The sequence below is a fragment of the Leishmania panamensis genome (assembly GCF_000755165.1).
Source record: "Leishmania panamensis strain MHOM/PA/94/PSC-1 chromosome 10 sequence".
Taxonomy (NCBI): domain Eukaryota; phylum Euglenozoa; class Kinetoplastea; order Trypanosomatida; family Trypanosomatidae; genus Leishmania; species Leishmania panamensis.
In genome coordinates this window covers 1-22,657 of record NC_025855.1, presented here as the reverse complement: position 1 = coordinate 22,657, position 22,657 = coordinate 1, and the positions used below count along the sequence as shown (strand labels likewise).

Genomic DNA, 22,657 nt, shown 5'->3' with positions numbered 1-22,657 from the left:
TTCGCATGTATGTATAGGCCTGCCTATGTGTGTTCTTTTCCAGTATCCATCATTGTTGGATCGTCGGTGTCGATTGGCATATTCGGTGAGCTTGCAGAAGAGGACGACAGCAAGGTGCGCCAGTGGTCGTGCGAGTCGCACGTCCCTTCTCAGACTATACCGATCAGCCTCGTCACTGCTCCCATCCTGTGCACAGAGAGAAAACCGCATGTCAACCGCGTGTATCGCCAAATAGGACAACCTCATAAGACCATCAGGTCACCACATGACCAAGGAGAGAGAGGGAAGACACGGGGGCAAATGCGCACAGAGCTTCGAATGAAAGTAAGAACAGCGCCCCTATAGAAGGGTGCCGATTGGAGGTCTCTAACAGAAAAACAAAAGGGAGCACCAGAATAGCGTAAAGCATAGTGGTGGGTAATGGGTGTGGGCATGTATACAGGCACCACGCAGAGAATAAATAAAACGATTAGGGCAAAGAAAAGAAGTCAGAAGAAAACCAAAATGGTATTGCGTTTATTATCGCAATCCCCGGGTCGCCCTCGCTTGGTCACAGACCTGGTCGACAAAGGGGTCACGAAAAGCATTTTGGGGGGAGCGCTTTCCTACTCCCGCCCCTTTATACCGATCTATAGTGAGTGTGGTGGGGGTAGGTGGGCGCATGCGGAGGTACATATCAAGCGCCTCCAATGTGCATACCGCCGTCGCCAGTCAATGAGACGCGGAGGCTTGTGCGCCGCTGCATCACAGCATTGACTCCACGACCTCTGGCAGCAACTTGCCTGTCGGTTTTGAGGTGTCCAGTGCGAAGTAGCGCAGCAAGACGCGTCGGAGGCGCTCGTTGTGCGTATCATCGAGAGCGAGCGGAGAGAGCAGACCGTCGTACTCAGTGCAGTCCGCGTAGAACGAGCCGCTGCGAATGCCGTCCGCCAAGGTGCAGTAGAGCACCACCTCGGCGCCCTCACCTGGAAACTTGAACACCGTTCGCAAAAAGACTTTCATAAAGACGGCGGCAAACGCGTAGATGTCCGTGAGCACCACACCCGGGTGTACCACTGTCACAACGGTGTCCGTCCCGCGGAGACGCCTCGCCAAATCGCGAGTGTAGCACACAAGAAGCAACTTGGAAAGGCTGTAGTTGTGCGTGTGATGGGGTGACGCAGGATCGCAGTTGACGGTCATGGCGTCGAGCGCGGTCTTGCATGAACCTGGCATACACGCGTTGAGGTGCATGAGCGATGCTACGTTAACAATGCGAGAGGGGGCACTGGCCATCACCCGCTCCAGTAGGAGTTCCGTGAAGAGAGCGTGGCCGAGGAAGTTGATTGACAGCACCACTTCGTAACCACGCTTGTTCATCTTGTACGACAGCGGGTTGGCCAATCCGGCGTTATTGATGAGCACATCGATCCGTGGCGTCATTTCCAGCACTGCCGCGGCGCTCTGGCGCACACATTCCTCATCGTTGAGGTTCAGCTTAAGAAAACGTAGCAATGAGTTTGGGGTGCGAGCTTCCAGCTTCGCGATGGTGCGCAGCGCTGCCGCCTCGAATGGACAACAGAGAATGACGTCCAAGCCCTCGCGCAGAAGCTGGTCCACAACCTCTTCGCCGATTCCACGTTCTCCTCCCGTTATCACAGCAACCGGGTGTGCGCCGAAGCCTGCCACGGAGACACCGGCGGCGGTTGCTTTCTTTGCCTTCAGCGCCTTCAGGAACGCCGACGTCTTTCTGAAGTTCTCCGGCGACGACCGCCACGCGCGCAGGGAAGAGAAGCGCACCGAAAAGCCGGAGGCGAGGCGCCGCTGGAAGAAGAACATAACAGCGGTATAACAGGCCAACAAGGCGCCCCCAGCAACGCCGCGGCGGCAAAGTGGACCCAGTATGGCGCTCCCTGCGACAAGGAAGGCGATTTGACAAAGGACAGCGCGCAGCTCCGCGAGCGTGAACACCAACCACGGGATGTAGCAGTTGCCCAGGTGGATCATCTTTCTCAAGCTTATAAGCTGGACAATGCAACCGTTTGAGGGGAGAGCGAGACGTACCGTGAGAGATGGTGGTGAGCACAAGAACGCAGATCACAAAATATCAGATAAAGTAATGGTCATCGCATACCCAAAACGGCACGCAAACACAACTCTTCTGCTGAGGCTTCTTCGATGAGATGCAGATGTACAGTTGCGTGGGATTCGAGGAGAGTATGGGTCCGTATGTACATGCGTCTGTGTGCATGCACACGATCAAGTGCGTCGGAACACATCGTTGCTCAAGGAAGTCGATAGGAGAGTGGGAAAGGGGCAAGGGGAGGAAGGATGTGCTTGACGCTTGTGACAGGAGAAGAATTGCTATGGCACACTATTGCAGTCGAATGCGCTCGAGTAGCCGTTGACATGCACCTCAGCTAGGGCGCACGAACATGCACACGCGTGAGACAGTCGTTTAGCTTTTGCTTACTTTCACCTTTTCGACTGTTTTGAAGCGGTATAACCGACGCAGCGACGCAGGTAAGCGGCTGAGAGGTGTGGCTCTGGCCGGGAACATGGTGGGGACGTTACATCTTCAAAGGAGCAGAGCAGAAGACGGTGGTACGACGTTAAGGCAGAGGAGGAAAACGATATGCACACGCAGACGGTACTCGCTTTCTACTCTCCATCTTTCTTTGCTTGATTGTCTCTCCGTTTACGCTGCATCCTCCACTGTAGTGGTAAGCAGGCATTTCGCCTTCCAACATGTCCATTCTGTTATACAACATGACTACATCCCCACTCTACCCCACAACCCTGTCGCGGTCCTATCGCGCGGTGCGAAGCAGCGCTAGACACACGCGCTACAGCAATGTGCCGACCCAGTCTGCAGAGCACGGCCCCAGCCTCAAACTCTACCCTTTCCAGCTGCGCAGTTCTCCTCACAGCCGTTCCCATCATGCCGGCCTCCACCTGGCGCACGCTTAGGGGTGGCGCAGGCACTCCCCGCGACTAGGCCGCGAGGGCTGGGTGAGCTGCGTTCCAGTCACGCTGGCACTCTACCCGTCATGTGGATGGCACAAGCGTGCCCGCTGTCGCAGGTCGCTCCGATGCAACGCCATCTAGGACCGGACCGCCGGCATCTGCAGCGATACATCGCTCTGACCTCCGCACATCGTAGGTCCGTGGCCCTGTTAGCACCACAAGAGGTGGCTCGACATCGGCAGGGATGGAGGGGGGTTGCCTCGCTTCCCTACACAGGCTGAGGGTACTGGGCCCTGAGATCATGCACTGGGGCGTGCTCAGCCATCAGGGCAAGGGAATGTGAAGATGAAGCAAACAAGCAAACAGAAAAAATGGCTACAACATGTCGATTACAAGGTGCACGTGTCGAGGATGTGCTGTGGGTGCGGTGCAGGATGTTTTCAGTTTTGGCACACCACCCGCAGTGCGGTGTGAGTTTCTGTGGGATGTGCGTGTGCAGGCATCTCGCTACCTCCCTCTCGACGGCGATTACGGGGACATGCAGCCCACTGCATGGATGGATGAGGAAAAGGAACAGAGAGGACGAAAGTGTTCACAAAGATACGCGTACAGGATCGAAGCTGACTTGTCACCATTGGGTACTACTGCTGAAAGTACGCAGGAGAAAGCTCAAACAGAAGTGTATGCCAATTTTCCTTGAGGACGAGAAGAAAAACAGTGACACTATAAGCAGACCTGAGTTATACTACCGTCCAATCGTATACCATCCCACTTCCGGTGCTCGTGCATACGCGGACCCCGTTGTGTCGGCTAGGAAGGACAGCCGCATCCAGTACCGTGTCGCCAGAGTGTTGCAAGGCTGCTATGGTGGTCATGTGCAACACGTCAAAAACGCCTGTCATATCAGACGCCACCAAAAGTGATGCCCGTGTGCCAATCGCTGATTTGATGCGCAGATAGGATGCCGATGTTGCCTCGCACAGGGGAGCTGATACATCACGTAGGTCGTAGGCACGCAGTGTGTAGTCTTCATCAAAGGTTAGCAGCTGTCTGTCGCCTGTCACACCACCATTCAACAAAGCAGAAAAGAAGAGGATGTCAGAGGCGCGCTGTCGTCGATCAGTCAACGCAACGCCCTTGGTGCTTAGAACAAGGGCACTGTCCTCGGAGAAGGCTATGACGTCAAGCGGGCGACCTAGGTCAGCGCTCACAAGGGTTGACTCAGACACCCCACTTGCGAGGGCCGTCGCGAGTGAATATCGGTGTACCGCGTGAGTGCCAGGGTCGTACTTCGCCGCCTCCACTAGCCACACTGCGGAGCCAAGGAGAGACACGGCGGAGGTGCGGCGAAAGTGCGCCCGTCGAGGGCACGCCGTAACTTGCTCGCCGTCCCCTTGTACATACACAGACGTGCTCCACCGATTTCCTCTGCCACGAGTCACTACTGCGAAGGCTGTCTCTATTGACTCGATCTTCGAGACGTAGTCGACGTCTGGATCGAGAGCCAACGGCGGGCACGAACTGGAGAGCAGCTGCAGAAAAGAAACGCTCGAAGCACGTACCGACACATCCAAGGTGAGAAGACGACCCCGTGAAGCTGTCTGGTCAGCACCAAACGAAACGAAGCATGACCCCTGCACATATGCTCCGTCAGGGGTCCTTGTCGATTGGCCGTTGCTTAGCCGCACGAGAGGGAAAGGGGCCTGATACCCAATAGACTTGGTTACGATGCAGCCATATGAGTCCGAGAAGAAGTCACACTCCTTTGACATCGCTCTCACACCGTCGTCTACAAAGGTGGAACGGCTCTGCCACCTGGTTGAACTCCCCCGTGCAACAACCTTTCTGCGCGACGCCCCACAACGCGTAAGAGAGTCGTAGGTATGGGCAAGATCCTCACCCCTTCAACGATAACTGCCGTACGGAGGATAAGTTCACGTGCCGTATGTTTGTGCTGCGCTTTTACCATCCCCAGGAAGAGGGGGGAGGGCGATCGCGTGAGAAAAAGCAAGCGATTGAAAGAAGTAACAGAGGATGAATCGCAGGAAGGAAGAGAGAGAGAGAGTTTCTTGTCGAAAGGATGCAACGTGTCTAGGAGGTGCCTGTGGTTTCAATGAAACTTGCTAGCGCCCTCACTGAACACAGTTGATGGCGATCACTAGCATGTCTGCGGGGTGACCTCCTTTTCTTCCGCAGGTACGTGGGAAAGCGAGAGCTGAAAGCCGCCATAACATGCGCCGGTGCCCGACTAGCTCACAGCGATTCTGTCAACTTTCTTTTTACTGCTTGAAGAGGGAGTACACAGAAATAAAGGAATAAAAGCAATAAAATCACGGAGTGGCCACCACTTTAGATCTGGCTTGGGTACAGGTACACACGGATACGCCGACCAATGGCGGACGCCGGCACAGATGCGCCGTTGAACTTCACGCGCATCATACCGGCGTTACCATGCGGGCGTGTCACACGACCCCAGAGCGCACGGGTTGTGCTGCGGCGCGCGGGCGCCTTGCACCAGCGTACACACCGCTTGACCTTTTTGCCGTGGTAGACGTAGCAGATGCGCTTGCCCACGTACCACTTGGCGTCCTCGCGGGTGTTGACGTTTTCGGCGCGGACAAGCGCAGTCTGCTTAGTCTGACCGTATAGGCCGCGTGTGTAGCCGGCCAGCGTGCCCTTCATGTAGAGACGAGGTGCCTTGCGGTTGCGGTTCACCTTGCTTGTCTTGGCAGACAGCTGGTGCAGCTTCTTGCTGCGCTGAGAGTGGATCTTTGAGGTAGCCATGTTACTCCTTTTGGTGCGACGTTAGGTGCAGTGATGAGGGAGGCAGGATGTGGCGCCGCGGTGTTGACCTCGGGGAGGAAGAGAGGAAGTAAGAAGAGAGAGTAGGTTAGAGTAAGAGGCAGGGTCAGGTTATACCAAGAGAAGACAAAATACATCGCACTCAGACTTCTCTCCGCACCACACCAACATTTCCGCCTTACCCTGCATGTAAGGTAAAAGCTGAAGGCGCGCACCATCATCACTGGAGATAGAGTCGAAACTTCCTCCCATCACCTCAAAAAAAAAAAGCCATCATGGAGTCGTGTGCATCACCAAGAGTGTTGTGTGCCCCACTCAGCAGCTGGAGGGGGAGAGGAAAAACTGAATAGAACGAAGTCGTGTGGTGATGCTTGTGACGTCCTCTATGAGAGAGCACCCTTTCTTTTAAGTGTCACTGCACCACAAACAAGCCTACGCATGCAGTCCCACTTCTCCCAGTTCTGCCGCACTGCGGCCAAATCTTGCTTGTCTAGGACGGAACGCCCTGCCGTCGAATCGGGCCATACATCTCACAGACCCGTCGTGATCCTTTTCATCCCTTCCTCGGTTGCATGCTGCGCGATCGGCGGCAGACGGGCCTGGATGGGCTGCATGCCTCGATCCCAGAGGACCACGCCCAGGGTCCTGCTCGAGGGCGGAAGCGCTGACGTCTGCCGTGCAGGTGACAGGAAGTGGTCTAGGTGCATGCCAGATGGCCTCGAGGAGGAAGCCGGCCATCCTCAGGTCAGAGCACTCTCAGACCCTGCCCTCGGCCCGTGTGCCGTTCTTCGCCCTCAGTCCCTTTAAACCGCAGAGTGCACTGTGAAAAGTTTTCGCACCACATTATGGGCGGCTGGAGGACCCAATGGCGTGGTGCGGTGTGTTCTCGTCGCGCTTCCGGCATCTTTCACTCATCACCCGCTTTGTCGGGTGTAGGAGAGGGCGTACATTGCACCCGCATGTATTGGGAGGCTGATTGGGGTGCGTCTATGCGCGTCTTTCGCGGTCATTCCTCTTGCTTTCCTGGCCTCTCGATGCTTTTCGTGGTTGTGATACACCATGCCAGCTGCGGTTGATAGCACGTGCGCACAGTGTTCGTACTAGTGGATCATGGAGCCTGTTTCAGGATGGCGTTGTTGCTTGGGGGACTCGCTATCCCCATTTTTCTTCCACTGATAACACGGAGGGGCACGTGTCTGGATGGCTTGACCACACGTCCCGCGAAACAGGACGCTGCCATTGCCTCTGTGGCAGCACGGGCATTCCGCATTCTCCTGAACCCTAACACTCTTGACAGAAGTAGGTGTGTCAAGCGAGAAGGGTCCGTGGATAAGTATGCGCGCGTGCACGAAGAACTCACCGCTTGTCGTCTTCAAAGGGCACAGGGAGGAAGGGGGCAGCGGGAGACACCTGACCGGGGAAGTCAATGCAGCGTGAGTGAGATGTGCGCAGTTCGATCATTGTAAAATGAGGTGTTGTTTGACTCTGCAGAGATGCGCGAATCCCGCGTAGCATCATGCGAAAGCGGGAAGCGAGCAACAGCGCGACACAACTTCCTTAATGAGCACAAGCGCAGAGAGGCGGCTCTGCGTTTGCCATTCGTCACGTCGAGGGAGGTGTGGACGGAGCGAGAGGTTGTGGGGTGCAAGCAGAACCTACAGAGGCCAGCAGGGCGTGCAGAAGAGTTCACGATTGCGCGCCAAACACACGTGAGCCGACGCTCCGCAAATGACGCGTGATGGCAGTATGCACTTCCTCCCGTGTGAGACGCCGCCCGTCGTCGCCGAAGCACATGATGTGATGCCAGCCTGGAAGGTGTTCGCAACACCACATGTACGTTTGGCGAACCCTTTTCTTGTAGTCGCCACCGGCGGTCTCGTGAATGTCAAGCTGCTTCCGAGTCGCATCACGCCTCATTGCCTCGAGGGCCGCGGCGGGCGGTAGATCCAAGTACAGGACCGATGTCGCCCTGGGCAGTCCGAGCAACTCCACCTCCATGAACTCGAGGTCGCTGATGAATGCCTCCCGCTCTTCTGGGGGTAACTTGGAGGCCTGATGCCCGAAGTTCGCCGTATAGTACCGGTCTAGAACCACCGAGCTGCCTCGACGCAGCCAAAAGTGCAGCTGACGAGCACAGCCAAAGCGATTAAGGGAGTAAAGGAAGCTGAAGAGCTGCGGATTAAGTTCATCGATGGATCCTTTCTTTCCAGAAAGCACCGTCCGCACAAGTCCCCCGTACAGACCTCTTTCGTATGGAAAGTCTAACGCGTGAACCTCGCCGCCAGATGCGTGAATTTGTCGCACCAGCAGCGCTGCCTGCGTCTCCTTGCCGGCGCCATCACCGCCCTCAACGACTATCACATCTGCAGAGGATGGTGACGGCGCCACTGAAAATAAAGACTCGATTGCCGCTTTCCTGGAAGACACGCTGATGTCTGCTGCCGCGTGCATCAGTGGTGTCAGGGTTGCGGAGGGAGTGAGGATGAGAGTAAGCACCTCCGCTATAAAAACGGCGTACACCACATCGGCGTCCTCAACGGTCTTCTTCTCAGTAAGATAGCACACAAAGGTGCCCTTCATATCGTCCAGCTCGTCGCGAGCAGGTGGCGGGGCGTGCAATGCCCCACCGTAGCGCGTATGCCATGCCGTTTTCAGGTCTGTCTCGGCACCCTCAGAGACATCCACATACACTACCTCGGCATACGACCTGGAGGCGATGACTCTGATATGCTCGATCAGCTCTGCAGAAGCGATATCGCTGAAAACGACCGCGCGCATCGGATCCGGTGTTCTGGTCGCACCTAGAAGTGACTGGGTTTCTAGCCGCGTATACTGTCTTCTCCACAACCCTGTGGCGCCTCTGTGCCTATCCGTGTGTGAATATGACGCTCAGTGTATATGGCTGGATTTGTACTGCGCGTGGGGAAAAAAGGGAAATGAACGACCTCGATGCAGTGGTTGAGTCTCGTAGAGACGCCTTCACAAGTTGTGGCATCTGCAGAAACCCTTCGCTGACAAGCACCTCTGTATGTGCGTGTGTGGGTTTGTGCGAGTACAGCCATTGCGCACGACCATGAAGAGGCGACAGAGTACTAGTAGAGAAGCAGTGGGTGATAACGGTAGAGAAGCCCCTCACACACACCACCCGCAAGCGAAATCGCATCTCGGACGGCGGCGAAATTGAGAACGTTTGTTTTTTTCGTTTCGATGGAAACGCAAAGAGCACCAATGACAGCCACTACCGCATTCGTTGGTTTGATAAACCGAGACAGTAACGGCTGAGAATCCGGCACTCAGTGAGAGTCCTCCTCAAGACTTTCCAAGTCACCGCCGAGGGAATGGGCTGACACGGAGAGCACATGGCAGCTCTCTCATGGTGCGTCACACGCAGATAGAAAAGTAGAGAGAAATACCGAGAGCCATGTCTGTCTGTAGGGCCCGATTACAGATTGAAGTAATACTGCACGGAGTGGTGTACGCGAGGAAAACAAGCAGTTCGCCTCCCGAGCTCCCCTACCTCCCCCGACCTCTACCCAAACGTCTTATCTGAGCGTCAGCCGGGGGTGAGGTTGAACTTACTTCACCTTGAACCATTCGTGCCGGCACGCCGCCGACGCCTGGCGAACCCTTCGCTTGTGATCGCCCAGAGACTGCTTCGTGGCAAGCAGGATGTGGTCACGCGCGCGTGCCAGCTCGGTCTTCTCTTCTTGTGAGCAATTCCCCATCAACAACGAGGCGCCACGGGCGAGAGACGTGATAAGGTGCAAGCTTCGGCACCGCACGGTAAGCGCCGCATCTTTGGTGCCCTCAAGTAGCGCTCGTACACTTGACTCGTTGAATAACACAGAGCGAGCCAAAATAACGCTGTCGCTGCACTTAGTGTCAACGCTGCACAGCAGTGCGCGAGCCATCGCATGCTCGTTGTTTGAGCTACCGCTGGTTAGTCTGCGCACTATTTCCAGAAGGTCTACGAGACACGCTTGTACCCGCACTTCTGTCTCCTTCTCAACGAGGCACTGAAGAGCTAAACACAACGCATGGTTAGGCTGCACCGAATGGCTCATGTCACACCTCAAGAGCAACTGCAAGACGGAGGGGCGCTCAGCTGTACGAGCGGCCAAGAACGGTACATACGAGAAGGCCTCCTCCACCGCTGCGCTCTCGCAACACGAGGCAGGGGTCGCTGCCCCTAGGTGCTCATACAGGAAGGAAGAGACCACCTCGTCACTACCGGCGCGGCCTGCTAACATCTTGCCCCACAGAATGGCAACTGCCACATTGAGGTGTCCCCTTGTCAACATGCGAGTGAGCAATGCTGGTGTGTCCTCTGGGAAAACCTGGTTGATAAGCATCCCCGTAACACCCTCCATCCCTACTCGACGCCACGCTTGGTGATCTGCAGCGATGAGACCAGCAAACTGTTCCGCCGTGATTGCCCAGTTGTACTGCATGCAGTGCACATCTGTACGACTGCTCACTACCGCCGCAATTCCAAGTAAGGAGAGAGATCCCACTGTGGACAGCAGCTGTCCACACGTATCAACGCTCAAATTAGCAGCCACAAGGCATGCGCACTCAAAGAATTCAGGCGGCACGTCATTGCGGCCCAGCGCTGTCATCATGTGATCAGCGGCGTCATCCTTTAGCGCGCACCCGAGGTGCTGCAGTGCCTTTTGCAAGGCTGCCGCCCGCTGCTCCGCTGCCATTCTTCGCATCCACTCGTACTTGGCTGACAAGAAGCCATCGTCAAATACGAGGAGCAGCGCTGTCAGCGAGGTACTCGCTAGTTCACACACAATAGCGAGCGCCTTCTCGGGTGGTGCTAATGGGTTGCAAAGAAGGCGCGCCAGTGCTTCCTGCACCCGCATCGCATCCACGGCAGCGTACTCGCGCAGAAGTCTGCACACCTTTGTGGAGACCTCAGCAGTGTTATGAAGTGCCACCCACACAAGGGTGTCAACGCCGTCGGACGACACCTCTGCCGGCATCCAAGGCTCTATAGCGGCAGAGAGTTTCAGTACAGAAACCAGGAACTCACAGCTGCACATAAGAGCAAAGTCGTCACTGCAGGTCTCGTCCCCAGCGGTGCGCCAACTCTTCGAGTAGCCTGTCATTGCCTCCACAACCAGTGGCGTGGTTCTCTCGATGCTACGGCGGAGTTGCTCTCTGTGGGTTTCGCCCGGAAACGTATTCAAGCCGTCGAGCATGCCGCTGGCAAGAGCAGCGAGTAGAATAAACGCGCTGGTTGGGCGCTCCGTCCCCTCGATGGACATCGCGAGCATCGAGAAGAGGTATGAGGAGATAAAGAGGCAGCAATCCCACGCTCCGGTGAGGATGTGGACCACCATTGTTGCATAGGCAGAGCAGATGAACGGGTCGGCGGTAAGTGAGGCCAAAAAACCCTCCACCACGGGCCCAAAGATATCCAGCGCCTCCGGCTGAGTTTTGACATTGCACTGCTTGCTAACACGACCAAGAACTTCACAGCACATGAGGAGGCACCTCGTCAACGACACGTTCGGTGCACGGTCGGCAAAGGAGGACAGCTTGATCACTTCGCTCTTCATGTGAAGCACGAGCGACCGGTAATGCGGCACCATATCCTGCGAGTGGTACGTGTCAAAGCAGGTGAGCAGCACATCGAGTACGTCCTCCTTGACAGTGGTGGACGGGGAGGCGAGCTTGCTCTGCATGAACGGGATGCAGAGTTCCTTGTAGACAGCGAGGCAGAGGCACCGCTTCAGGCGCATACGTAAATCTGTCTTGGTTACCTTGCAGCGTGGCGGCTGCACGAACACTACAGGGAAATAGCTGGAAACGCTCTCAAAGTAGTCGTCAACAACAGTGGCGAAGGCCTCACTTGCGGAGCGGGTTGCCGCCACCATGTGCAAGTCAAAGGTCAGCAACACGAGCTCAGGGTCACTCTCGCCATCGATGAGCTCAAGCAGCGCCGCTAGGGTGTTGCCATCGCAGAGACCCACAGTATTCTCTGTGAAGAGAAAGGACATGATGCAAAAGCACTGCTTGCGGCTGTTTAGTGGTAGCTGCTGAACGCGCACGTGCTGTGTAAAGGGGGCGCCGACAATGTTGAATAGCTCCTCATCGCACGCATATTGATCCATCATGTCAGAAATGAGCAGCGCAAGCAAACTCAGGGTCGTTGTCTGGAACTCGTGCTGCGCCAGTTTCTCCGCAAAAAATGCAAAGAGAAGCCGAACCTCGGCCTTGCTGAAGTCAGCCCGACCTGCAGCCACAGATGCGAGCAACCGCATTGCCGGCTGCACCTTCTCTGGGGTGCACAAGTGCTCTCGCATGCTTTCACAGATGGAAAGGAGTGAATGGGAACGCAATACCTCTTTCACGCCATCGGATGCAACGCCATCAGCTTCGATGGCTGCCGCAATCTGCTCCTCGATGTTCATGATTTTTCATGCAGCGAAACGAGCAGTCTTTGAGAGTATGATCTACTCCTTACGGTTAGCGTCGCCTGCAGGAAGGGGGGGGGCAGGCCGGGCGGGAAAAGAAGACGCGCTCGTATGTGCTACGGAGCCAACCTGCACTTAAACGAAAAAGACACGTATTGGGAACAATCTGACGAAAACTGCGTGTGACGAGGTGTGCGCCTGACCAGAATCAACTCGCGTTCCAGATCCAGGAAGAGGGCGAAAGGGTCAATCGCAATAACTGCGCACGAACACTGACCAGCGTTGTCACTGCACTTGCCTTTCAACACCTATTATCAGGCAGTGACATAGTACACGAGGTGGAAGAGAGAAAGAGCGGAAAGAGATGGCAGATCAGTGCTTGGCGAGGTGGTTGACGGGAATGGTAGAGGTTGAGGAAGAATGCAAGCCTAGGTGTCAGTGGCGGTTGAGTGGATAGTGTGAGAGTATCCAGCATCTCTCCGCGGGCATGAATGCGGGAAGAAGTGCGACTCCACAAGGTCTTCGCCACTACCATCGTTCTGGTTTGTGCATAGGCAACTGTGCCCAGAGCACGCTAAAGCATGAATGAGAAAACACAGAAGAAAATAAAGAGCAGGCAAGAACGTGTGCGGCTGACCTCATGTGCTGTGGTGGCATTCGTTTAATTTCCCTAATGTCTCTCTGAACAGTGCGATGGTGGCTCTTCCCATTCCTGACTGGCAAGTCGCGCTACTCTTGAGAGCCGCAAGGAAGAACATGCACAACGTAGCTTTCATCAGCGATGGCGACGAGACGCGATGTTACACCACACCGAACGTGGAAACGAGGCAGCCTCAGCTCACCGGCACAAAGAGGAGTGAGCATGCATCGCGTCACGTCCCGTTCAGCTGGCCCGATTTGAAGTGACTTGCGTGTTGTGGCAGCACACAAAAAGTTGTCGGCCTGTGGGTCCAGCGACAGTTCTCCAATGAACAGAGCACCGGTTGCGTTGTAAATGGAGATGTCCAACGCGAGAGGCAAGCCGTATGGTGTAACCAGCGGATAGTTTGCGGCGACCTGCACCCCTAAGTCCTCGATGTAGACCGTTGGGATGCACACGTCAGAGTATAGGCGTGTCGCAGTGCGCTGGGGAGCGAAAAAGACGCGTATGAAGCCTGGGTTCAGCCGTCCAAGACGTGTGGCTTGAAAGCGAACCACCATCGTCACGCACTCCCCTTCCTCAAGGTACGAGCTTTCCTCGCCACAGTAGCACGACAACACGTCAACGTCATCGCCGCCGGTGACCTCAGCGTGGAGGAATGTGATACCCCGCTTCGCGGTACAGCGGAAGGTGCAGCATAGGGTCACGGTGTCACCCAGCTGAAAGACAAACTCTTTAGCCGTCGCTTCCTTTGTGAAAAAATAGAGGGCACAGTCATCCTTCCAGTTAGTGATCAGTGGGGAACTGAAGATGTCGGCAGCCTTCACGAGTACACTCTTATCGTACTGCACATACGACAGCCTTGTAGACGGGACAGAGAGTGCCGCCGCCGCGTCACCCCAGAGGCTCTCACCCATCATTGAGTGTTCGGCGTTGAAAGGCGGGTCAACCGATATTTGGAGTGTTCTGCAGCAACTGACGCCACCGTAGCGATCTGCGGAGTATTCAAAGGTAACGGGGAGGCGAAACTCAGCACAACGAATGCAGGCAATACTCACAAGGAGATGCACAGACTCGCCAGAGGCGACATCTGGCACCGCAAAGCGCACCTGCCCGCAGGTCTCCGTGACAAGGAGTGGCTCGTTTGCGCTGCTCCAACACACAACTCGGAAGAGCTTCGGCTCGTGCGGAAGAGTCATACAGCCATTCCGCACCCCCAGCGAACCACACGAAATGATGATGTCGCACTCGGCGCACTCTCCCTCGACGGCTTGAAGAAGAGAGGGGCACTTCACCCTGAAAATGGTCGGTGGATTCGACACCTGGAGCACCTGGCGAGATATTTTCGCAGAGAAAACCACGCGTGTGCTTGTTGCTGGCATACCCCCAACACTTGAGCTCCCAACGGCGAAGCGCCACCGTGTGGCAACACGAACCCCGCCAACATGGACGTCGGCCGCCAAGCTAGTGCACAGCAGCTCTCCACTGTGTGAAAGCGGCACGTCGACGATGAGCTCTTGTGGGCTCGCGACACACAGTGTAACAGATCGAGCAGGGCTAAATGGCAACTGGGTGTCTGCGGTACCAGCCACGGATGTGTAAGAAAGGGTGAGCATGCACACATCGACGTTAATACACATTACAGAAGTAGAAAAGAGCATGACCACCACTCGTGCTGAGTCTCCAACCACCTTAGCACCCTCTTCGTCAAAGTAAGCGATGGCGGTAAAGGGAGCCTGCAGCCTTTCCTTCGGGTACTCCAGAACGACGTCACTTTTGAGACGTCCCTCCAACTCGCGCATACGCAGATGGTACCTTTCCTGGTCTGCGTAGCCTAGGGCATCAACGCAGCCATGCAAGAGGAGGGCAGCCGTCAAGCGCGGGGACTGCACACTCCAGGAACTGGCAGCACCCCAGGCCATCTCAGCTAACCGAGATATGATCATGCCGCTCGCCTTCAACAGGATGCGATCGATCACCTCCACATCAGGTACGCCGTCAATCAGCTGGTCACCGACGAGAAGCGTGAGATAATCAACCTCCGTCTCGCGAGAAGACACCAGTGTTTTTGCCTCTTCCAGGATCCGAGCGATCCGACAACGAAAAGCGTTTTTGTCGAAGGACTTCCACAACGCAGAAGCGTGATTGTACAGAAGTTCCTCCTCTCCAATATATAGTGGCGCCTCGACGACGCTCCCTTCCTTACGAGACGGCAAAAATGCATCACAATCTTGCAGTGCCTGCGCGGCTGCAACAAGATAATCACAGCGCTGCCGCACCGCCAGGTTTTCCGTTTTGCGAGCCAGGTACTCGAGCCACTCCGCCTCCATAGCTTTTGTGAGAACAAAGACAACTGTCTGGCATTCATCTTTGACGCTACCACCGTACGCCAGGCTAACCCAAGCTGTAAAAGATCGTATTTCCTCGTAAACCTCCGAAGAACTGCTGAGATGACCCCCACTCATAGAAATGCAAAACAAAAAGTGCCACAAAAAAACAGATCCACACAAGCGAGCCTGAAAAGAGGGAAACAAAGGAAACAGAGACTTAATTTTTCGAAGACCCGACAGCATCTGCACCCTTGCGCTTGAAAAGTCGTGAAGCACCAAGTAATGCCATCCGATTTTGAAATGCAGTCGTGGAAGAAGAAGCTGCTGCTCAGGGTCGTCTTTAATCCTCTTTTTTCGATCACGGAGTCGATGCACCTCACCCTTGTGATATGCAACTGTACTCTCAAACACAAGATGCTGCAGGGCCGCAGTACCCCTCCACATGCCGTCCTCCCTTGTTTGTAGTGCACATCCGGCGAAACGGCTTCCGAGCAGGGATCTCAACCTCTTTTCAATGTTGTCACTAAGCCTCTCCTTGCCGTCCGCGGGCGCCTTCAACACCGGAGCAAATACGATGTCGCAGTGAATCGATTCGACCGCCGCTCCGAGACAAAGCACAAGCTCCTCAGCGGCCTTTTCAGCTGTCGCATCGGCGCCGAGACGATCCAGGAAGCAGACCAAGACGATACAGCTGAACAATGAACTTTGGTGCTTATGGCACCAATTGCTTCGCAGAAGCTGACGTGCACCACACGATGGCTCTGATTTTATTGCTGTATTAGTGGCAACTTTGTCTGTGCAAACAACAATCATGCGCGGCGATGCTTGCTGTAGCATCTGGGACACTGTTTCAGCATCTTCGACAGGCGACGCCACAACGGCCACACAAAACCGAGGGCTTACGTCGCAGTAGAAACGGTACGAGGCATCGCTATACACAGTGGTAAGAAAGTTCATAACTGCACCTGAAAGAGCGAGAAGAGTTAGCACAAATAAAAGAATGACTCATTCCCTACAATTACCTAGCATATATTGTTTTGGGGGCTAGACAATTAAGCAATTGTAACACCTTTGCTTGTATTTCTCCCGGTCAACTAGAGACAATGGTGATAATAAGTGAGTAAAGAGAAGAAACAGGTAGCATGAAGGCAATGAGTGCGCAACGCTGCTTCTTTTCGTAATGAAGTGAGAAAGATGTAGAGGTATCGACAACGTGCCAATGCCTCAAATCTAGCTCAGGAGATGACGCACATTGACCATTTACCGGGGGAAAAAGTGCCTCTAGCACAGGGAAAAACATATGTCGCCTCGTCACCGACGTGATCGTACGTCACCATCTACAATGTTGTTTCGTCGGTGTTCTTTCATGTTTTCGATATGCGCTAGAACCATCCCCATTCGGTACGAGCAGAACAAGCTGGCAGACCTTTCCTTTGTGGTGAGAGAGAGAGAGGTTTGAAGTGATCACGGCAGTTGTGTACTCACGATGCAAGTAGTCCTACGGATCTGCAGACAAAAATGTGGCTGGCCTTCCCCTGCTCCTAGAGAATAACACTCCAATTTAAAAGCTGCGCGTCCTTTTCCTTACCCCAACATTAGCAAAAGCCCGACATCCGGCTCAGAGTCCGTGAAGAACCCCTGAAAGAAGTGTGTGCCCTTGCCACGAAGTAATAATTTCCCTATTTTAGCACCCTTCGAAGTTAAAGAGGGGGTTTGACACTGATATGGAGACGAGAAAGCAAGAAATCTCAAGAAACAAACATCTCCCCTGAAGGTGGCTCAGAAACTATTCATAGGAAGATTGTATATAGAGACAACCAAGAAACACGAATACTAGCATTTCTTCAGAAGGGGATGAGCACAAACACAACGAAAAAAAAAATCCGTTACATATTACAGCAATGAAGCCCAATATTACATCCAATATCCACAACACTTGTTTTAACAGCGATGATTTTCCCCAGAACAAGCACTTCACAACCCATCTGAGCAAGTAGAGACTAGGTAGCAACAAGGAGTGCCGCAGCTACGGTCTACACTCTAAAGCACACAGCTGTAATTAGGACAAAAATTCAATCGACAACACAAAACAGGGCAGGGTGTTGTCGATTACACCACTAATGAGTATCACGTGATAATAAAAGGATCCTCGACAGATACTCAAGATGCGACTACCGACCAGCACCAACAGTCCGTTGGCAGAAAAAAAAATTAGACCTTTTAGATAAGACATTTTGCTCCGTAAAGAAATCAGAAAGAAAATATAATACGCTGGCCGAGGACTGATACCATTCTGAACAAAGCATCTAGGAGAGCAGTGATGCGAGAGATAGACAAATGAAAACAAATGTGTTGCTTTCCAACTCACTACTCTTCCGCATCTCTCCCCCACAAGCTGAAAAAAGAAAGGGTTATTTTGCTACAAACATTCGGCTGTTACTAGAGCGTACTGGCTCTCCATAGTTCAACCTTTCCTTTCGCCCTAAAAGACGATAAAATATCTCCTTGTAAAAAAAAAAAAAAAACAGCGCACTTATCCACACACAATCCAATAAGGTAAGCTCACCAGAGGATTGCATACAAATGCCTTGCTGCAAGTCATGCAACACCTCCCTCAAAGCGACACTTCCTTCCATTACGATATCCTACAAATTCTCACTGCCATCAGCATCATCTCTCCAAAGGCAGACCACCGTTTCAAAGCATGAAAAGACGGCCTGCCATTGCAAGTCCTTGAGCCACACTCCCCTCCAAAACACACCCTTATATGCACATACAGCAACAAGTAAGTTCCTCTGCGTACTCAATCAAGACAAAGACTCTCTCAGCTGAATCTCTTGCTCATATTCACAACCCTTGGGTGGCGGCCCTGAAAGCGTAAAGAGCTTATTAAACACAAAAAGCACATTACACAAATTGATCATCAGCCTGTTCACTATTTACAGTCGCTTCAACTCAATCATTGTGTCACATTTTAAGGCATGTCCAGCAGCCCCAACAAGAGTAACAGAATACCAAAACAATAGCATCAGGGCTCTTTTGATGGCACTCGCGGCATAACTTCTAACCTCCCAAGAAAGCATTATCTCCTGAAAATCACAGAGTTCACTGAAGCAGGAGTATCAACAGCTATACAAGCGGCGCATTGCTGCCTGCGCCAGCTGACAAGAAAAATTGTGCCGCTGACAGCTGAATAAAAAAACATCTTTTGATTGCACGCCCCCTGCCAGAACAGTTCTTTTTTTTTTTTCACGGGGAAAACCGCAGGGAAGCGCGTATCACAACAGATTTTTGTGCCCAGTGAAAAAAAAAGGTTCTCAGAGACTATCGATATTCCTGGTAGCAGCACGGAGATGGTTTTGTCAACAGGAGAAGTGAGTCCCAGCACACGACCGCAATCTGACAAAAGGTGCAGCTGCCTTGCTGGAATAGGGGTAGAAGTGAGTCACTACATTTCACAGAGAGAAAGGCCAAGCAGAGTAAGCACTACACTGAGCCTCTGCCTACAAAAGAACACGAGGAGGAGCAATACCATGTAGTGAAAACAGCAACACCAGTGTATGCAAAACAAAGAAAAACAATCCGATGCACCACTGTAATCTTGCGAAGGTGAGGAAAGGTGAAGCTGTCTCTAGTCGACCACACGCTATTTCTCAAAAGGTACAATCCCACAACATGATCAGAAAAACATGCAGTTAAATTCGCTATTGATCCTCCCCATCGTGTTTGCAAACCGCAATCCCAACCTCGACGCTCATACGCACTACGGAGTCGCCAAACTGCGGAAATAAGCAAACAACCAGAAATTCGGCTATCAGCCCGTCACGCCAGGGTGGCTTGGTTCGTTGGCGGAAACCGCTAAAATGCCCCCTGCTGAGCTCAGTGGCGCCCCCGTCAAGCACAATCCATGAGGAGACAGCAGCAAGGCATCTGTACGATTGTGAAACAGCTGATTCTCTTGAAACTACTTGACGTGTAGGCAATCATCTCCCGTATTGAGATACTTTGCTGAGATTTGCCTGCCTCGCCAAATCGATCTTAAGAGAAGCTTGTAACGATCTGTGCGGCATGATTGATGGTAGCGTAGTGGGAAAGCCTTCGGGAAGAACTAAAAGGTGTTGCAACCCAACAAACTCCACGCACTTCATCAGTTCTGTGGGATGGGGGGGGGATCAAATGGAAGGCTACTGTCTTCCAGCGCGATAAGGATCCAGCCGAATCATATTTGACATCATCATTTTTGAACCCGCTTATTTTCTTGCCCTCCCCCTCCTTTAGATCACGTGCGCAGGAGGGGCGCCCAGACAAATTTTCCCCCAGCCACTTTTTACCAGACAACAGGGCACGTGACCGTGAAACACTGGCTGCGTTCACTCCAGCGAAGAAAAAACCTCAAGGGCATCTCGCAACAAAACCCCTCTGTTTGGCCACACTGTCTCGTGCCACCGTCCAGCTCAAACCGTGAATTTTGGCGAGAGGCAAGGCGAGCCCTTACGAGTGTAGCATAGCGTGCCACCAACTCTGGACAGCTGGTGCGCCTTGCTGGTGACTCGTGTGTCTTTTCTTGCTGCCCCAGCTGCAAATTGTGGACTGCAACACCACAGAAAGAGGAGAAGTCTGTGCCGTGAAAGTTTCGTCTAAAAGGAGTTCATAGCATCAGTGTTCAGCTTATTCAGTATACCCCCTTCAGCTTGCTTAATTCTCTCCTGTGTTTGTTACATGGATTCTAACAGCAGCGTTTCTTCTGATTTCTTGCAGTTTTACAAAAGCGAATGACACCATGGTTGAAAATCCTCTTGGTGTCGACTGTTCCTTTCGCAATGCATTCGTTTTGCTTACCCCGCACTGCACCCATGGGTTGCTCTGCATGCTACTGTACATCGATAATATCCACACCTTCAAGTTCCCTGTCAGTTATTCGCTTGTTTTCTTAACTTCTGGCGTTGCTCTTGGTGTTTTGCATTGATTCCATTACCCCAACAGAAGTGAAGCATATTGGACCGACATATCGCAGTTGATATTCCAAGAGTAATTGTATGCGGCACCACCAACCAATAAATAAACCAATATTACATCATTGCGTGGGAAGGGTTTGCCATGTGCAGAGTCTTCTAGCACTGATGCAAGTACTTCGGTAGCGTAATGAAAAGCTTACAGAGTTCTAGTGCTCTAGGCTATCATAATTGTTCTTTTTTTTTTTCGGACTAAATTTTTGTGCGAAAGGTGTAAGGAGCACCACAACAGCATACACATGCACACCCCGTCATTTTTCCAGCTGAGCAGCTTTACAGCACCGCGAGCTTCAAAAGATAGAGAAGCTGCTGTATAAAAATGAAAGACTAATAAAGCGTTTTTCTCTTTTTTACCATTTAACGCTTCTGACAAGCGATACAGCGCTCTTACACCACCTAATACATGAGTGCTTGGCCCTGCTACCACCAGAAGTGATTCGGTATTGGTAGGAGAAAGAGTGCTGCATGCCTTTCTCACAGAGAATAGATACAAGACTCTTAGATACCGTGCACTGAGGTGCTTCCCTATCATCAGATGCTGAGGCTGTTTTCGAAATGAAGAGGAAAAAAGTCTGTGCGAACCAACGGAATGTTTGCTCTGCTACAAATTGCACTTCAGGGGAAAAGTGCAGATGTTTCCTTTTCACCGAGTTTCTCAAAGCGAGTATGGAAATTCTAGTGTAGGTTAGGCGACATTTCTCTTGTGCGGCATTTTTCTCCTCCTATATGCCCAGGTACAGAAATAGCGACGGTAGCGTAGTATCGCTGCTTGTGGGCGCTACACAAGAAATGTTTTCCAGACGGTTCAGGTGGTGCGCAAGTAATCTATGGCCCTTGAACGAATTTAGCTCTGCATGGGGAGCGAGGGCACGACTGACATTTTATGCGATGCACTTAGCTCTCTTTCCCGCGGCAAAAATAGAATGCCTACTACATGATCACATATGAGATTCCTGTGGATGCTGTAAAAGCGGTGATGGTATCAAAGCGTGTTGTAGTTTCCGACATCCTTATTTGCTGCAAGCCGCTGAGCAAAGGTGGTGTTGCTCGCGTAAGCGACTATTTCAAGACGTCGCTTCCGGAGTACGCAGCGGTGTTTATGGGGCTCATCATCAGTGACAGCCGTCTTCAAGGCACAAAGGGAGACGACAAAATCTGAGAGAGCACTTTTAAGGCAGATAGGAGGGCACGCAGCAGGTACTTTATGAAATAAAGTAGGTGTACTCTCTCTGAGACATATGGCGCGGCGGTTCCTTCTCCAACGTACACTACTCCAATGAGAAGTGCGTACAAGAAGTGGTTACAAAGGGTATGTTTGCGCTGTTGTCTAAGCGGGCACAGTGGGTAGGTGATACCGAAGCAGACTTCGTGAAGACTTATCAGGCGTGCCATATCCTTGAGCACACCGGGGACCGTAAATTCCACATGCTGATCCTATACGGCCACTCAGAGAGCATCAATCGTACGCGTTAACTGGATCAGAGAACTGTGTTATGCACCGCTGAGGCGTGCGGTACTATATCTGGTGAGCACGTCATGCGCGTCCGTAAGGTGTGCCACCTGGTACGAGAACACCAGAGAGCACGTCGCGTCTTAAGAAGTTATTAAACGAGCCCTCGGTGCCGACATGCTGAACCCTCAGTGCTTTTGCCGGTCTCAGCAAATGCATGTTCCTACCGAGCACCTCAGAGCTCAGCCCGTGTATTGCCACTTGTTTTTTTCCTTTCTCTTCAACCCAGCTGCTCTTCACCTTGTCTACTGTCACGAGGGAGAACACTATTGGTTACTTGTTTTTACTCTCCCGGTTGCGCACAGAAGGCATACGTCATCCCTGACATCTTTTTCTTTTATCTTACCTAAATCATCCAGCTGGCTTCTTCGAGCAGGCAGGCTAAGAGTCACCAGCCCATTCAGCGCTGACACCCAAATTGTACGCACTTCCCTCCACTTGTGAAACCTGAGGTATGCTTTCTTGCCTAAAGCATGTGCGTACCTGTTTTTCTATGTTTCATTTAATCACGGCTTTGGCGTCCGCTATTATAATAACCAGCCTCCATAGTATGCCCCAGTATGTGCAGAAGAAGCGCAACATTACTTCTACTTCCCACTATAGGAAGGAAACAACGCTGGGCCTTCGTCCCTTAGAGCATCTTGGAAGGCGCCGAGTTCATGAGACGCAATCATGCCATATTCGCCACTTGTTTTTATGACCTGAGCAGCCATCCAATACATACACGTCGTATAGAACTCTTCCATCTCACGGCACTAAAAATCCCCTGTTGCTCTTCTTTTCTGACCCTTATTTGTTCGCCGACACGCTACTGAAACCCCCTTGACCTATCCTTTCCAAAGCAGCTAACTACTGCAACGTGCTTTGGTTTTGTTCTTTTTGCTCTCCCCCTCTGTGGCACTGATCCAACTAGCTTTCTACATTTTTTTCTACCCTTACCATCTGCATCCTTTGCTCCCTCCCTCACACTTCTGCTACACGAGAGGAAAAAA

General features: G+C 52.8%; 6 protein-coding genes across 6 annotated transcripts, besides 3 other annotated features; all 6 read right to left on the bottom strand.

The window, feature by feature from the left end:
• Positions 1 to 744: 744 nt before the first annotated feature.
• Positions 745 to 1,986, bottom strand: LPMP_100060 (dehydrogenase-like protein; the record flags this gene model as incomplete). The annotated part of the gene is made up of 1 exon (XM_010698426.1): positions 745 to 1,986. The coding sequence occupies one exon, from the start codon at positions 1,984 to 1,986 to the stop codon at positions 745 to 747; it is 1,242 nt and encodes a 413-aa protein (XP_010696728.1).
• A 734-nt stretch (positions 1,987 to 2,720) lies between these two features.
• Positions 2,721 to 3,276: a repeat region.
• A 410-nt stretch (positions 3,277 to 3,686) lies between these two features.
• LPMP_100050 (hypothetical protein) lies at positions 3,687 to 4,718 on the bottom strand (the record flags this gene model as incomplete). The annotated part of the gene is made up of 1 exon (XM_010698425.1): positions 3,687 to 4,718. The coding sequence occupies one exon, from the start codon at positions 4,716 to 4,718 to the stop codon at positions 3,687 to 3,689; it is 1,032 nt and encodes a 343-aa protein (XP_010696727.1).
• A 577-nt stretch (positions 4,719 to 5,295) lies between these two features.
• Positions 5,296 to 5,730, bottom strand: LPMP_100040 (ribosomal protein l35a, putative; the record flags this gene model as incomplete). Its single annotated transcript, XM_010698424.1, has 1 exon — positions 5,296 to 5,730. The coding sequence occupies one exon, from the start codon at positions 5,728 to 5,730 to the stop codon at positions 5,296 to 5,298; it is 435 nt and encodes a 144-aa protein (XP_010696726.1).
• A 440-nt stretch (positions 5,731 to 6,170) lies between these two features.
• Positions 6,171 to 7,207: a repeat region.
• Positions 7,208 to 7,434: 227 nt separating this feature from the next.
• Positions 7,435 to 8,526, bottom strand: LPMP_100030 (thymidylate kinase-like protein; the record flags this gene model as incomplete). Its single annotated transcript, XM_010698423.1, has 1 exon — positions 7,435 to 8,526. The coding sequence occupies one exon, from the start codon at positions 8,524 to 8,526 to the stop codon at positions 7,435 to 7,437; it is 1,092 nt and encodes a 363-aa protein (XP_010696725.1).
• Positions 8,527 to 9,323: 797 nt separating this feature from the next.
• On the bottom strand, positions 9,324 to 12,170 carry LPMP_100020 (hypothetical protein; the record flags this gene model as incomplete). The annotated part of the gene is made up of 1 exon (XM_010698422.1): positions 9,324 to 12,170. One exon carries the CDS (start codon positions 12,168 to 12,170, stop codon positions 9,324 to 9,326), a length of 2,847 nt encoding a protein of 948 aa, XP_010696724.1.
• Positions 12,171 to 12,902: 732 nt separating this feature from the next.
• Positions 12,903 to 16,100, bottom strand: LPMP_100010 (hypothetical protein; the record flags this gene model as incomplete). Its single annotated transcript, XM_010698421.1, has 1 exon — positions 12,903 to 16,100. The coding sequence occupies one exon, from the start codon at positions 16,098 to 16,100 to the stop codon at positions 12,903 to 12,905; it is 3,198 nt and encodes a 1,065-aa protein (XP_010696723.1).
• Positions 16,101 to 20,524: 4,424 nt separating this feature from the next.
• Positions 20,525 to 20,690: a repeat region.
• Between the last annotated feature and the right edge of the window lie 1,967 nt (positions 20,691 to 22,657).